The sequence below is a fragment of the Phalangium opilio genome, unplaced genomic scaffold (assembly GCF_054372755.1).
Source record: "Phalangium opilio isolate 3A_F unplaced genomic scaffold, DU_Popi_V2 ptg000070l_1, whole genome shotgun sequence".
Lineage (NCBI taxonomy): Eukaryota > Metazoa > Arthropoda > Arachnida > Opiliones > Phalangiidae > Phalangium > Phalangium opilio.
In genome coordinates this window covers 10,811,548-10,828,251 of record NW_028324182.1, presented here as the reverse complement: position 1 = coordinate 10,828,251, position 16,704 = coordinate 10,811,548, and the positions used below count along the sequence as shown (strand labels likewise).

Genomic DNA, 16,704 nt, shown 5'->3' with positions numbered 1-16,704 from the left:
GGTTAAAACATGTATCCACCTGGGCTCGAACCTGGGACATTCCGTGTGTGAAGCGGACGTGATAACCACCACACTACAGATACGTAATAACACTGAGTTTTCGAAGAGATCTAGCTAATTATTATGTCCAATCACGATGGTCAACGCCATACTTCTGTAATTAACTAAAATTAACATACTTAGACTTAATTGTTTGGATCAAACTGGCTGATAGCACACCCTGAATACTTAATTGTTAATTTAAGATATTTCCGAAAAGTATCTTCGCTGTAGTTTTTAAGTTATCGGTGGGGAAAAATCACGAAAAACCTATGTTAATCTCCATTGGAAATTAGCAAAAGCGGGTGAATATTACTTTAACGTTACAAAACGGTATCAAGTCATATCTACAAGGGCCTACCGGCCCTGTAGAATTAAGATAGTGCTCACACACAGAAGTTTTTTTATAGTTAGTTTTTAATTCACATAAGATTTAGTCAAACGATGCCTTCATGTATATGTATCTGCTGTGTAGTGGTTATCTCACCGGCTTCACAAGCGGAAGGACCCGGGTTCGAGACCACGTGGGTGCGGAGGAATTTCTTTTATACTCGTTAGTTTAAATTGACAACTAAATTAGCTCAAACAGGGTTCAACATCGTGTATCGTGGCGCAGTTGGTAGCGCCACTGAATGCCAGTACCGAAAAAGATCAATCTTCGAAGTGGTCAGTATCCCTCAGTGGATCAGTGCTCGAAGTGGTCAGTATCCCTCAGTGGATCAGTACTCGAAGTGGTCAGTATCCCTCAGTGGATCAGTACTCGAAGTGGTCAGTATCCCCCAGTGGATCAGTACTCGGTGAAGTCGTGTCTAAAGTGGTCCGTGCTCAGATACCGAAGTTATTTTTTTATGGTTAGCTTTTATTTAAAATAAAATTTAGGTAAAAGATGCCCACTTGGTTATGTATCTTCTGTGTAGTGGTTATCTCATCCGATTCACACCCGAATAGACCCGGGTTCGAAACCACGTAGGTGCGTCGAAGTTTTTTATGCTCGGTAGTTTAAATTGACAACTAAATTAGCTCAAATAGGAGATCAGCATCGTGACTTCGTGGCGCAGTTGGTTTTTTTTAGTTTGTTTTTAATTCAAATAAGATTTAGTCAAACGATTTGTATTTGAATATGTATTTGTTGTGTAGTGGTCATCGCATCCGCTTCACATTCGGAAGGACCCGGGTTCGAGACCTCGTGGGTGCGGAGAAATTATTTTTTGCTCGTTTGTTAAAATTGACAACTAAATTAGCTCAAAGAGAGTTCAGAGGTCGGTATCCCAATTGGGGTCGGTATCCCAATTAGGGTCGGTATCCCAATTGGGGTCGGTATCCCAATTAGGGTCGGTACCTCAAGAGGTCGATATCCCAATTGGGGTCGGTATCCCAATTAGGGTCGGTACCTCAAGAGGTCGGTATCCCAATTGGGGTCGGTACCTCATTAGGTCGGTATCCCATATGGGGTCGGTACCTTTTTTTCTTGAGGAGTGGTTGTCTCATCCGCCCCAAATCCGGAGAGACCCGGGTTCGATACCGCGTAGGTGCGCCGAAGTTTTTTAAGCTTTCTAGTTCAAATTGACAACTAAATTAGCTCAAATAGTTTTCAGCAGCATGTATCATGGCGCTGTTGGTAGCGGCATTGAATGCTGGTGCCTGAAAGATTAATCTTCGAATATGGTCATTACCCAATGAAGTCTTGTGTAATGAAGATAGTGCTCACACACAAAAGGTTTTTTTAGTTAGTTTTTAATTCACATAAGATTTAGTCAAACGATGCCGTCATGTATATGTATCTGCTGTGTAGTGGTTATCCCACCCGCTTAACAAACGGAAGGCCCCGGGTTCGAGACCACGTGGGTGCGGAGATATGCTTTTATGTTCGTTTGTTTAAATTGACAACTAAATTAGTTCAAAGAGAGTACATCATCGTGTATCGTGGCGCAGTTGGTAGCGGCATTGAATGATAGTGCCTGCAAGATGAATCGTTAACGATGGTCAGTACCAAATAAAGTCTAGTCTAAAGAAGGTACGGAAGTTATTTTTTTAAAGTTAGTTTTTAATTCGCATAAGATTCAGTCAAACGATGCCATCTGGTATGTGTATCTGCTGTGTAGGGGTTATCTCACGCGCTTCACACGCGGAAGGCTCCCGGTTCGAGAAATTTTTTTATGCTCGTTTGTTTACATTGACAACTAAACGCTATTCACAGGGTAAGGTAGAGAGGGGTTATCCACTCTTTAGGGTAGGGTATAGAGGGGCTATTCACTCGTTCGATGTGGCTACTATTACGAGCCCTTGGGTAGTCTTGTTTATTTCCGTTATTCAAGAGCCTACTTCGCTCTTAAATTCATCGTGTTTGAGAGACAAAAGAATCTCTCTTGTAAATTCTAACAACCGTCCAAACTTATTTACTAGATCTTAGAAAGAAAGATTCCCGCCTCGGTTTTTTTTTCTTTCTTTCTTTTCTATACTCAATCTTCAAACTCCCCTCTCCCAATCCTATTAAATTATTCATGAATAGATCAACACGACGGCTCGGCTCTATCTCTCCAACTCTTTTTTTTATTGGGACCAAACCAAACTCCAAATTTCCGTCTATGTGGGCGCGGCATAATTTGCGCGTTAGACGATATTGCCTTAAGATGAGTTTCTTAAGAGCATTAGAAACCTAGAAATTCCTACCACCACTTTTCATTTATTTTTCAATTTCGACGACCATAAAGGAGTTTAGCGTGGATGAGGTCAATATACATTTGCAATTTTTTAACGGTGGTAATTTTGATAACTGAAAACTGCAAAGTTATGAAACTAGAAGGGTGTAGACGCCTTTGATGTTAATAACATTTATTAATTGGCAAGCATTTCAAAAACTAGACACATCTAAAAAATACCGTTTGAAACATTTTGATAATTAATACCAAGCGTTTCAAAAACTAGACAAATTTTGTAAAAAAATATTTTATTAGTGAAAGAATGCAGACAGCGTTTGATGATTTTACTTCAAACAAACCTCTTAATTGGAAAACTCAAATTGGAAAACCAGTTAGCAAACCAGTCTTTTTACGCTGTGGAATAGATCCAATTTCCAATTACACTGATTTCTTCTTTCGTCAGTGTTTCAGTTTTAAAGAAGAAAATAATGTTTGATTCGACCTCTTCCACACCGTAAATAGATTAGTTTACTAACTGATTTTTCGATATGGTTTCCTCCAATTTTAATGGAAATTCGAAGTTTGTTTTTCTACCTCAAACTCCGTCTTTGTAGGCTTCTTTAATTTGAAATCTTATATATATTTTTAGATTTATCTAGTTTTCTGAAAGGCAGCCTATAGGGGCTGTAGTCTAGAATTTCAAAAGAAAATCCATTAAAATTTCAATGTGTTTTTGAAAAACACTTTGAAATTTTATCTTATAGAAAAAAAGATTGATTCAAATATCATTACTTGAATTTAATTACAATTTTTTTATTCCATGAAACCCGATATTACAAGATATTAAATTAAAAAAATGGTATCAAATCAGATTTCAATTAAAAATATGATCAGACCGTAGGCCTACCTTTTTTCCTATTTTTCAGCTAGGATGAATTAACGAGAATTTAGTTTAAATTACCTATGAAAATTATTAGGCTAATATCTGACCTGATTATTATTCTTTTTAAAATCCGACTTTTTAGAATCTCCAATCTTAGGAGTATATAAACTTGGGGGTAGAGAGAGATTTTGAACTCTTTATCTTTATACTTCTAATCTTTTAAGTTTGATATTAACCGCGTAATAAAAGGATGCACGGATTAAATAATATAAAGCCGCGAGATTGCGTGAAAGAGGCTTAGACCCTTATTTCTTTATTCAAAAATATTCCTGCATCGAAAAGATAAAGCCAATTGCGGATTTGCTATTTTAAGGATTATGGTAGGCGGCAAGTCCTAGCAAATCTCCTTTCCTAAGGTACCTGGAATTTTCTTTTTCTTTTTTTTTTTTTCGTCGAGTTACCATGTCGAAATCTAAAGTAGATGAATCAGAGGACATCAAAATACTCAAAAAAAGGAAGGAATTTCCTTACTAGAATTTTCTCTTCTTCTAATTTAGTCGAAAGAACTTCTAAAATAATGAATACTGTATCCATGTATACGTTGTAGATACGACTCTTTTCTTGACGGTTGTGTAAGGGAATCCCATAGACCTTTTCGACGTAAATAAGGGGTAGGTAACCCTCAGTATCATTACATACAAGGAGGTTAATACATTACCATACGTCTGCGCTCTCAACCTCTCATGATACAAAAAGATTACAGCGCAGGCGCCAAAATCGTGATTGAAGGCAAAGTTTTACCCCCGTGTCTTTCCCTCTGAGTTACATCGAAATGCTCCATCGGAGGATTAAAAGATATAACTTCAAGTTAACGCATTTCAGTCAAAACTAATCTCCGCTCAAAAAAAAAAAAAAAATCCAACCCACCCTTAATTTTCCGCTCCCTACTCTGTAAATGTAAGTCATTATATATCCAGGAGAATCCGGCGGCCTTTTGCATCACGGAATTGAGATTGTTAACTCGGCTAGCTGACACCCGTACCTAGTTTATTTCCAACATTCTACCGCTAATCCCTCGCTGGGCTTTACGCAAACTAAATAGCTCGGATTTCGGTATTTCTTTCATTCTTTTTTTCCCAACTCCCTAATTATTATGTGAGCTTCTAGAATTACTGTACCTATAGTACGTACTTCTTTCGCTTTCGACTTGAGATTGTTCTTGCAAGTGGACGATTTAAACCCCTAATTTTACCCTTGTAATGAAATTCAGGGTTCATATACCAATGTGGAAAACAGCGAAGGTCGTTACGCGTTTCTTCAGCCCGTTGAAAGTCGGGCGAAATTGGTTTTGGTAATTTTGTATGAACCCAGGCTGCTAATTTTCATTTTTGTTGTAAGCATTTGTAAGGGCTTTATATAACCATAAGAGATATTCCAGGGGTGGTTATATAATTGGGTTGAAGTTTGCCTGGTCACGTTTATATACAGTGTGGGTTAGCTATTGGTGGATGGTTATACGCTTCTCTAATCTAGTAGCCGCAACTGACGGAAAAAAGGCGAGGGAATGTAGTCCCTATTTTATAATATGGTTTAAGTTGCGGATTGATATTTTTCTTGAGAGTTGATTTTAATATAGAGGAAACCCATTGTAGAATCTGTTAGCTAATCCATCCTTTGTACCTTCCAAGGTACGAGATCTAATTTTACTAGCGTTTAATTTGCACTAATGGAGCCACTAAAAGGAGTAAGTATATATATAGACATTGATTAGCTTCTTTATTCTAATTTTTTTTCGGGCGAGCTTGGACGCATCGTATCTGCAAATTACCTTAATTGAATTTCATCTATAAGTACCTGAAAGTTAATTAACCCGACATTTTCATAATTGAGTTCGGTACTCTCAAGTTCATTCAACAAACAACCTAATTTACCAGAAGCTTAATTATATAATGTACTGTACTTTTATGTTTTTTGAAAGACGACTTCAAAGCTTGTGTGTTTCTTTTGGGAACTAATTCGGTTTTAGGCTAATTTTCCAGCTTTATATCAACCTTTTTTGCTAAATTTACCTGAACCCGGAAAAGAGTTTACCTGTGTTAGATTAGCTTTTGGTGTGTATAACTTCTTCCAATTAGCCATTCGAAATTTGGGGGAAATTCATAGCCCGCTCGGGTAATTTATTAGAAACTTGTACCACTTCCAAAACTACCTCTATACTACCTAGTATTGGATAATTGGTTTCCTAATCGCTTGGAATCAAGATTGAACTGGAACCTGCATGCATTTGCAGCCTTGGCCGGAAACGGAGCTGGTTAGGCAACGATAATCTCGAATACCATTTAGACAATTTAACGTTTTACCTGAAAGATATGGGCCTACTTTCTCGCTCCATGAATATTGAATCGCTCTTGCTCGCAACTAACACTAGTGAACTTGACTTCCTACACACGCACACCCAAATTTAATATTCCGTGAAGAATTAGAGCAACTCTTAAGTTTAACCTACTAACTAGGTTGGCGGAAAAGGCGCTGGCAAATGATGATATCTTCTCTTAGCCAAATTGGACCTTACGTCGCTTCGTTCGCTATCCATGGCTAGATTATCTAGTTTCTCCTAATTTTGTGTATCAATGGTATCTCTTACCCGAAGAGGATAATAGAAGAAGTATGACACTCTGTATCCTCTTTATGCTTTAGTTATGTAATATGATTCTTCCAAGGCTCACCCTTTTTGTTTGCTCTCCTGCTCATCAAACTTCAGATGGGAATCGCACCGTGCTAGGGTGAATTCTATAACTGTTTTGTACTAAATCCTCAGCAATCAACCCACAAACCTTGATTGTCTTGACATGGGACAAAAATCCACAAGCGCATGCGCCTTGGCAAATGGAGTAATGATGAGGGAAGTACTTATCGCTTATGTGATTCGGTTTTAATGTTTAAGGGATGTTGGGAAGAATCATGTTACAATTACCCCCCTCCCGCTTCGTGGTACACTTCTCTTGGAGAGAAGTATTATACACTTCTGCTCTTACCTATTTCTTCGGCAGCCCATCTTGAAACGTTGCTAAGCTTAGTAAAGTGACAGGCACTGTGCTTGTTTATGATCATTGATTCCTGTAATACCTCTCTTTCTCTATAATTCATCAATGATTCATAGACGTAGCTTCAAATGAGAGGCGAACGTGGTAATTAATCGTAGACCTATCATAGTCTTCGTTTATCATCTATTGGAGAAGGGGAAGGGAAGGAGTTGTAATTTACGTTTGGGAACCGTATAATAATCACTCAGTGTAAGCAATTAAGCTCTTGAGTATCCAAAACATCAACCTTGAGATGTTCGGTTTTAGGTATATACTTACTCTTTGTTCGAGTTTTAGCTAATTTGACTTGCCTCTACCAACAACGTGTTTTGAATTTTAAAGATACGCTCTGCTTGTAAGAATGTTTCTCTCAAATCTTAGTTAGCCACGAATATACTTGATTTTCCCATGAATATTGAAACTGCCTTAGATAAGTCTGTCATATAGGGGGATGTTTTTTGGTCAATTTTGAATCGAAAAGTAACTACTATGATATTTTGCTGTCGAGTGAAGATTGGAGTATTTTACAGCTGACCCCTTAAATTTAATTAAGAAATATTCGTTGGCTAATTAAACAGATTCATGGTTTAACGCTAGTCAATCAATTGGAGAGAATGTAGGAACACTTCCCGAAACTTCCCTCTTAGAATTTTCAGCTTCCTCTTCTTTCATTATGACACGGGCACCTTTTCAGTAAATATCTTACCCATTCTCGCATGCATTCTTTTCTAAGTCTTAAATGCAAATTTTTCTAAACAAAACTTTTCGGAATAGGAAATTACGTGAAAGGTTTTTCGAAGAAGTTTTGAAAGACCCTTAAAGTTTCCAATAACATGACTTGTTTCATTATATTTGGCCTTTCTGTAGAGATCCAATTTCCCTTGGGAAAATTTCTCCTCTGACGTATACTGTATAGTCGTCTTTCGATAATTAGAATGTATTCTTGTATTTCCCCTTCGCTAAATATAATATACTGATATTCAACCTTGTTATTGGAGTAAGGGGAGTTCGATTCCCTATCCGAACCAAGTTTCGATTATGTTACGGATTAATCAGTCAAGCTCCTCTACATCCCACTTTTACAAAACCCTAACGATATTGTGGATAATTGCGTACCATGGGAAAATACTAATAGATATTACTAATAGGATTAAAGACTTTTCCCAATAACTCCTTTCTAAATCCAACTAATTGGTTCGTATGAATAAAAATTTGTCGAATTGGTGAAATTAAAATTACGTTTCACCTACGTCACTAGCTCTAACTCACTACAACTTAGGGTCACACTATTGGATTCTCATTAAAATATCAGAAACTCTTAATCCCTTCGTATAGATGAAAGCACTCCTCTTAGCCTGATTTTATGAGAATTAACTAAGCTTAATTCTATTTTTATCCGCGTATAATTTGTCAGATAACACTGTTTCTTCTTTGGAAATACGTCACTACGTTGCTCGAAATGTTGAAAACAAATGTTCGAGTCTCGTCTAGTTACCAGGATTATCGCTGCATAATGTATAGCCTCCTCGGAACTGATATGTTTTGAAAGCCCTCGATAATCTCTAGCAAGGTCCCCTAAATATTTCAGAAACACTCGCTGGGATTACAATATACTTTCTCATTATAAAAATCAGCGAGAAGGACTCGGAGAGAGGGAATATATTTTTGCTTCTTAGATTTAGATGAGAACTTTGGTCGTATATTTGATTGTTCGTAATTCGGTGAACGATTCTAGTTTTGAATTAAAATCTTAAAATAACGTTTTCCAAAGTATGTCAAATGCAAAATAGAAAAAAACCACCCACATACTTTTTGATTTATTAGTATAAATACCTGGTTGAAAAAGGTCACTGAGGCGAAGCAAAACTAGAGTTTGTTTATCTAAACGTTTTTACTCTCGACTCACTCAACCTGACTGTCCAAAAATATATTTTTTGAATTTTTAATGAATTTACGCACCCGCCATTCACTAAAATTTTTAATATAATATTGGACTTAAAGTATATGGCGCGTGGGAGTGACGTTTATACATCTAACCTTCCTCTCTTGAGGTTTAACTTCAAAATAGAAAAAAAAAAAAAATAAAAATTCGATGACTTTCGTAGCTAGGTTTAACCATTTTTCAAAAAAGGGACGGGTTAGTTTTAGAATTTCCCAAAAGAGGCTCAAAATACCGCGTTTTCTCTGCCCTTTTTTATCCATAATCCATCAGGAAAAGTGGAATAAAAACGTCAAAGTCCCCCTCTTGCGATTAAAGTTAAACACAATAATATTTTGACGTTGGGAAGATACGCATACGACCGTTTCGTTACCAGAATTGCATATCGCAAATCGTTCCTGTGCTTCGGAATTGCGAATTGTAAATTGATTTTTCCGCGTGAAATGGAGCCTCTTTTTACTCCGTGTCACATCATAAATTCCATTACGATGAAATTCCTTGACTTGATAGTAGAAAAACACTCATTGTATTTTAGGGATGGGATGGACTTGGATGTTTTTAAAGGGTATGTCACACACGCGTGTCATTGTAGTTTTTTAGATAAAAATCGGTTTTTATCTTTAAAAATTTGTCACTTGAGATGTGAGGTAATGAATTTTCGTTTCGAACACAATAACGGTTTGATTCAATATCTTCTATGACACTAGATGTTTATCAATAGAAGTGAATTCCCTCGGAGAATTTAGTTTAAAAAAAAAGCTCATTTTAATTTTTATAAAGAGGTTTTATTTTATATTTAACCTTTTCACTTGTTGTAAGATTGTAAAAATAATTTCGGCGTATTTTTCTTTCCAACAGGAAACCAGAGTAGTCCTAAGTCAAAATGTCAAAAGTCCACGAAGGGTGGATGAGAGATGTAGAGTGTTCCTCGTTAAACGAGATGGGCAAATGGAAATGTCTAACCAGCTTTTTCTGACCTAAGACCTTTACCGTACGAGATAATGATGGTCTTCCTCCAGAGTGGGTGAGTTATACGCGAATTTTTATCTCAAATTTGTCCGTGAAAACTTGAGCTTGCAGCGGCTTCGTTACTATGTTCCCAATATTAACACAGATAAAATGAGAGTCAATATTGTAGCTTTACTTTGCTGATGCCACCAAATGAGTTTTACAAATGTTTTAATTTTGAGTATTAGAGTTCGAATTCCTTTTGGGTTTTAAATAACTCTACTGATATTTAAACTAGAAATGAATGCAGGGCTTTCTACCGACATCACCCACTATCATCCTTGATCTTCCTATATGAAACCTCGTACCTTTCCTCTCTGTCCATGAAAAGTGATATAGTCACTACCAACGGTGGGAGGGATATATTAAAACGATTCCATTCTAAATAATGAATCACTTCATTTACGCGTACGTAAGGCTAAACCCACACGTCACCCATAATCCGTTAAAACTTTGCCCGGCTTTGGTTAATTTTTACAAAATTACCATATCCTTTGAAAGAGCTACTTGCTGCCCATGTTGGTACTTCCCTCTAGACTCTAGAGATATTACTGACTACATCAGGGCCCAAAAATAATTAGATGCCATATCCTTCTTGGTACGCCGTGGCCAGAATATTTTCCTTTTTTCTTCTTTACTTTGGGGATCCGGGGATTATTCGGCTACTCGCTGTTCCTGATCGAAAAACAATTGTTTTTCTTGTGTTTTCTTTATATCATTTTTAGACCCTTAGTCCCTTTACCAGGTGTTATGAGAGGATGTAGAAAGAAGACCATATGTATTTTGTTTTGTTTATCTTTTGTCTTTATTCAGGCTGGCCTGAATTGCATCATTTGTTTGTTAGTCCTAGAGTACTTTGTTATAAGTTCTAAGGCAGATTCGGATGAATTTTGATTAAAAAAATAGATAATATTTGACCTGATTGAGTTAGAGAGGTTGCACTTAGACGAAAAATTAAACCAAGTTGTTTTTATCTTAGTTGTCAAAATGAAACTAAAACGAATAGCGAACAATAAGGACCTCATGAATTCCGTCGGTTATCCCAACAATACGCTCTTGTCTCCTAAAAAAAATCAATAACGATACTCTTATCTTATCTTCGGAGTATATTTGACACTACTTACTTGTAAATTTCAATATGCGACTTACATTACCTGCACCTTATCGCGTTATAAATATATTGGATAGGGGTTCTTAACACCTGACACCTTAACGATCCAATATAGCAAGTACATTACACGAAAACCGAGAGTGCGTGCGTCCCCCCCCCAGTAGATTAAATATGTCCCGCCCATACCTGTATTATATTTCCCCGCTTATCCTTCCATAGTTGCTCATTGATAATGAAAAAGTTGTAAGTTCAAACTTTGATTAGAGAGATTAAGTAAGCAACCGCGTCAACAAGTTCAACTTCTAAAAACGAGTGTTGGAAGTTGGGTCCATTTTGTCGCTGCTTAATCACTCTATTGGGCTGAAGTGTTGGATTTTCAATCAGCCAAGGTACTTTCCTTGTTATTAACTAACACAGGGTATATTATTTTTATGACGTCTATTGATAAGAGTGTTTTTGGTTTAAACTCGTATTTTAGTCTTATTAATTGTTTCGCGTTAGCGAGTGAATTGAGCGAACTGAGTCGAGGCCACAGTGACTGTGCGTTTGCGATTTTCTTTAGGGCAATCGTGGACTTTCTATTGTCGTTAAATAGGGTTAGAATTAGTCTTTCTTTGACACGGAAAATGATTGAAACGGTGACGAAAATCTCGTTAGCGGTTATTCGGAAAAGGGTCAGGCTCTGAAATCGGTCTATCTTTGGGTGACACGCTCATTCCCTCCTGAGCTAAACTTTGTCCTTTCGGACCGAACCCAAAATCGTTTCGATAATTGAATCGGTTTCCCCTCTCTCCACCTCCATTCCCGAGAATCAAGGGTGCGCGCGCGAGCGTAGGTGTCAGGGTCTAGTCAATCCATCGGGAAACTCGCAACGTTGCTAGTGTGTGTGGTCCCAAATTAGTAGCATTCGTTTTCTTCTGAACGGCTACCGGGCTTTTCTCATCAGACGACCCGGACATATAAAAAAAGTATGAATGCCGTCGAGGGGCTTAACGAGAAGATCTCGTCCTTGAAATGGTTGCCCCCGGAGCAGTCATTGATGAGCCAAGACAACACGCAATTGGGACAAAAAGAAGATGAAATCATAATAATAGAACAACATTCGGTCACTCCGCGTTCTGTTCATTTGGATACCGTTAATCAAGATGAAAGCTTAGATTCTGAATATTGTTCTTGGGACGAGGAAGACGATGATAATAATCTAATCGAAGATGAGGATGGTTTGACGGATTTGTTGACATTTGCTCGAAACGCGACTGAGAGACTTAAAACTCTCGTGTGTCGGAACGAAGGACAAGAGGATTATTTTCCAGTTTACGAAAATACGAAGAAAGAGGAAAAAAAGGGCGCGGAACTCTACTACGCGGATCTTTTGGGTATGGCTCATTTGAATGAGACTTCCGGTGACAACGTCACCAAGGATGATTCGAGGTATTCGATTCCATCCGGCAGTCTTTCGAATCCCACTCATTCCCGGTCGCCAGAATTTGAAATATTGACCACCTCGTCGGTGAGCAGCGCGAAGTGTCATTGGGAATGCACGGGACACCCGAAGAAGGAGGTGGGGTTGGGACCTTTGGAAGAACTCTTCTCGCCCGTCGTCTTATTGACATCGACAAATAATAAGGCCTTCTACGACAGATCGAACGCCACTCTGGCACAACAGCCGTTCCAAGAAGTGGCGTCCCACTCGGCTCAACGTAATTATTATTACGACGATGATAAAATGTACGAAATGTTGATGGAGACGGAAACTGTCAACGCCTTCTGGAATCGTAGCTTCGAAGAAAGAGTCTCCAGCCCAATCATTAATAATATGTCAGATTTTCTCCCTCAATCTCTTGATTTTTTATCCGAAACGTTGTAACCGCATGTACAGTAGGTGCATTTCCATATGTTAAGCACCTTTTTATGCAAAGTGGATCGAGAAAAAATATAGTATAGGAAACTGAAAACGTGTGAACCCCTTGGAATAAATAACACCAGCATCGCGTTAGACTGGTAAAACAATTTATCCCCTCTAAAGAAACACTTCAATCACGAAAATGGTTATTACTATGGCGTGAATTTTTTATTTTATTCAAAAACATTTTTAAAATATTAAATATTACGCAGTTTTTTTATATAATATTTTATTCATTTCTGGATTTTACATCTTGTAAAGGCACATATTTCGGTACACTAATGTTAGTAAAACTGTAGAAAGAAACTTCATAGTTGTCATTCACAACCGCGAAGTAAAGTGGGACTTCATCCTTTAGTTTTTTCTGGGCCATTTCTACTTCCTCGAAATTTGGGAGGGCTTCTTTAGCGCTGGCGAGAGAGAGAAAGAGAGAATATATATATTCAAAATTAGCGCCAAAACTTTGAAGTCCTGGCTCGCCACTGCCACCTATCAACTTGAAATATCCCCGCGATTTTCAAATCAAATCAATATATCGATTTTCTTCCACCTCTATCCCATCCCAAAGTTTAATGAATAAATTATTAATTATAATTACTTAGTAATACAAATTCTGATGTTAGGTAAACTAGGGTTATATTTGCTCCACGTAACTCCAGGTTGATAAACATCATAATCAATTTTAAATCTTAGTGACAAGCTATCTCTAAAATAATTAAAAAAAAAAGATATTTAATATTAATGTCAAATTAATATAGATTAATTAATTAACTTACATTTCATTAGCAATATCTTTGCTAAAATTAATCTCCTTAATTAACTGAATTCTAGATTGCACTTCCTCTACAAATTAAAACAAATTTAAAATAGTTAAATTGATCTAAACAAGGGTGGGGATGGGTTTTAATTTTTAAATTTAATTAAGTTACCAGTTGAAATAATTTCATCCACGTTAATTAAGGGTTTGGTCTTTCCTGACCACAAAATGGAACCCTGGCTCTTATTTCCATCAGTTTTTTCAACATACATGGCCTTTTTAAACAAAGTCCAGTTGGTTAAAGTGGAAGAATCCCTTAACTTTGGCACCACACTAGGATAATCATTTCTACGATTGTCTCTTTTTTGAAATTTGCGCCAATTCTTATCAAAATGGCGGTAAATTTTGTAACTTGATTTTTGGGGCTCCACATTTTGGGGAATTAGATGAGATGGTGGAGGTGCAAGTTTCAGGTATTTATATCCAGCCATATTTGGGAAATTAATTGGTTTTCTTTCATATTTTGACGTTGAAGCTTCATTATTTGTGTTTTTAATGAAGTCAACTGGGATTGTTGATCTAATTAACTCATCTAATTTTTTCCTACGCTTTTCCCCTACATTTGTTGATGTAATTTCCTCAGACTTAATTCTTTTAGCTTGGGGATTATCACCGCTACATTCTAGAATATTTTTCTGCCTTATTTCTTTGCTTTCTTCCCTAACTTTTATTCTGCAAATTTTAACAGCTCTTATAGTTACAATTATAACTTAAACTTGTTACGTGTTATATACCTTCCTTGATGTTTTTTAACTGTATACCCATGTCTTGATAAATGAGCAAATACATAATATTTTTCCAAATCTTTTGAGGATGAAAAGAAAAGGGCATAACCCTGTTGGATACTAACTGGTGTATTACAATAGGATATTTCAATAGCACCCTGGTCAAACAGATTAAGAATTAAATGGGAGCATTTATTACACAACTATTTATGATTACAATTTCTAAAAGAAATAGAGCTTCTTCTGGATTTAATTGTTTTTTATTATTAATACGTTCCCCCATATATTGGAGAGCTTTTCCCTGAAATTTTCGTATTATTTTAATTGAAACTCATCATTAATATTATCTATTATTAGCTTTATACCTTTTCCTTATCAATCACAACCTTTTTAATCTCATTCTTCCATTCCCCATGACATAGTTCACCCCTGTAATGTTCTATCTTATGAAGATGCTACATATTTATACTTACCTCTTTATTTACTTACAATTTTGTGACTTTTTCTTCACTAATAACATCCCTGATGTCCCTTAAAACGCAATCCAATTGTTTTTCTTCCAACCATGAACCATTAGGAGCAAAAGATTTTTCACCCTGAACTTGAAGAGAGCCTATAGATTTGTCTGTTCGTTTACGAAGATTCAAAAGCTCTTCGGCGCTATATTTTATGGTTATTTATAAGCGTAAATATTATGTTTAAACTTAGGTTAAAAGCTAAAATACCTCAGAAACTTATCTTCCATGCTGAACTGTCAAATTATCCAAGGCCTTAAATTACTAGACGCATTAGCAGACGATATATATAAAGGAAAAGCTTCCAGGGAGGGAAATAAGCACAAGAGTTCCACAGATGCTGCATTCCACTCCTGTATTTCATATTCTTAATCCTCCATGGTTCACCTACGGTTAGTGTTGATTCCGGCTGTGTTGAAGGTAGTTATGGACATTTAACTTTGTGTTTAGAGGTAATTAAAATATTTTAAAGTAGAATAATAATTATTAACTACTATATTTGTAATATATAACCCAAAATGCTGTCTATACGCTTTATAAACATCGCCAAATCGGCTTTAATACAAAACGACACTAAGCCTTTGCTATTTAAAAGCTCCTCCAAAGCATGGGTTCCTTGTGAATTTTTAAGAGGTTTTAGAACCGATGGTGATAGGATTTCGACTGTTCCTCTTGAGGAACTGCCCAAAGATTATAAAAACGTTGAATTACCCGAAAAAAGAAAGCTTCCACCCTTGGAACGAGTGCCTAATTTCCCAGGTTTTCAAAAGAATCCTTACAGTCTCAAGAAATTGAGTGACATTAGAGGACCTGAATTAGTTCACAATAAACTGATTTATAAGCAGTATGGCATTATCGCTTTATCAGGGCAGCAATTTAGAATTGGACACATTGAAGCTATAAGACTTACCGTGAATAAAATGATGGATGAAAATAAAATGTTTGCCGTGTGGAGGATTGATCCACCTTGGAAAGCAAAAACTAAGAGAGGTGTTGGAAAAACTCTGGGTGGAGGAAAAGGAAATATAGACCACTTTGTCTCACCAGTTAAAGCTGGAAGAGTTATAATAGAAATGGGTGGAAGGGTAGAGTTTGCCCTTATTGAACCAATTTTGCAACAAGTTGTGTACAAGCTTCCCTGTGATGCTCTTATTGTTAGTCAAGAGCAGTTGCAAAATATGTACGAAGAAGAACAAGAGTTGAAGAGGAAAAACATCAACCCATTCTCCTTTGAGTATGTGGTCAGAAATAACATACAGGGCTGCCAGAAATGGATCACCAGATATGATTATGAGTTCTATAATAAATATATATAGTTTTTAGAGTTGAACACTGTACATTTATCATTGGAAGAAAAATGTGTGTTAAAATAAAATAATGTAGTTGAATCTGACTGTCTCTGAAGTTTAATCATTTAATTTTCACATTTCTAAAGGTATTGAAGGAGGATTGACATAGAAATGACTTGGTAGTCACTATTGGCCAACTTTACATGGTCATAGTCATAATGTTGATATAACCATAACCTTACATGTGGGGAAACACTGAAACCATTTTGGAACATGATGACTTAACTTCTGTATTGATACTTGAGTAATTCCACACATAAGGCCAAAGTCCATAAATAAATTTTGGGAGTTTTGAGCTCTTTATAACTTGCCTTGGAAATGGGAAGTTTTTGAGGCTTTGGTGGGTGACATGTATGGAAACATTGAAACCATTTTGGAACATGATAGCTCATCGTCTGTATAGGGTGTTTCCGCGAGAGTAAAAAGGGAGAAGAAATAGGGGGCGAAAACCGGTTTACAGGGGATGTCAACATGGCGTCCTAACGTGGCCAGAGCGGGCAGCCGGCAAGGGGAGAGGAAAGGGGGTAGGTAACTTGACGTCACGCGCAAAGACCCTATTGACACCAATATATTTGAGTTATTCCACACATAAGGCCAAAGTCCAGAAATAAATTTTAGGAGTTTTGAGCTCTATAACTTACCTTGGGAATGGGAAGTCCTTGGGCCTTTGGTGGGCCAACTTCCCACTGGTAG

At 36.9% G+C, this 16,704-nt stretch overlaps 2 protein-coding genes and 1 long non-coding RNA gene across 4 annotated transcripts in view; 2 read left to right on the top strand and 1 right to left on the bottom strand.

The window, feature by feature from the left end:
- LOC149661597 (uncharacterized) overlaps positions 1-16,704 on the top strand; it is a 355,782-nt gene that overhangs the window by 315,340 nt on the left and 23,738 nt on the right. For both annotated transcript variants that reach the window (XR_016368956.1, XR_016368955.1), the window contains exon 4: positions 9,442-9,607. This is a non-coding gene — a long non-coding RNA (uncharacterized LOC149661597). The remainder of the gene's footprint in view (positions 1-9,441; positions 9,608-16,704) is intronic.
- Tsen54 (tRNA splicing endonuclease subunit 54) lies at positions 12,801-15,013 on the bottom strand. The gene is made up of 9 exons (XM_089843156.1): positions 14,873-15,013; positions 14,637-14,807; positions 14,513-14,576; positions 14,365-14,448; positions 14,157-14,305; positions 13,535-14,094; positions 13,382-13,448; positions 13,204-13,311; positions 12,801-13,015 (listed from the first exon to the last, which is right to left on the bottom strand). Exons 1-9 carry the CDS (start codon positions 14,890-14,892, stop codon positions 12,835-12,837), a joined length of 1,404 nt encoding a protein of 467 aa, XP_089699282.1. The 5' UTR covers positions 14,893-15,013; the 3' UTR covers positions 12,801-12,834.
- mRpL16 (mitochondrial ribosomal protein L16) lies at positions 15,048-16,050 on the top strand. Its single transcript, XM_089843182.1, has 2 exons — positions 15,048-15,114; positions 15,173-16,050. The coding sequence occupies exon 2, from the start codon at positions 15,181-15,183 to the stop codon at positions 15,976-15,978; it is 798 nt and encodes a 265-aa protein (XP_089699308.1). The 5' UTR covers positions 15,048-15,114; positions 15,173-15,180; the 3' UTR covers positions 15,979-16,050.

What these genes read in the sequence shown, in the direction of transcription:
- Tsen54 (XM_089843156.1), bottom strand. Translation starts at nt 14,892, where the DNA reads ATGGAAGATAAGTTTCTGAG. An exon ending in ATGGAAGATAAGTTTCTGAG is followed by an intron (nt 14,808 to 14,872) that starts GTATTTTAGCTT and finishes CATAAAATATAG; the next exon opens with CGCCGAAGAGCTTTTGAATC. An exon ending in ATCAGAATTTGTATTACTAA is followed by an intron (nt 13,016 to 13,203) that starts GTAATTATAATT and finishes CTCTCTCGCCAG; the next exon opens with CGCTAAAGAAGCCCTCCCAA.
- mRpL16 (XM_089843182.1), top strand. Translation starts at nt 15,181, where the DNA reads ATGCTGTCTATACGCTTTATAAACATCGCCAAATCGGCTTTAATACAA.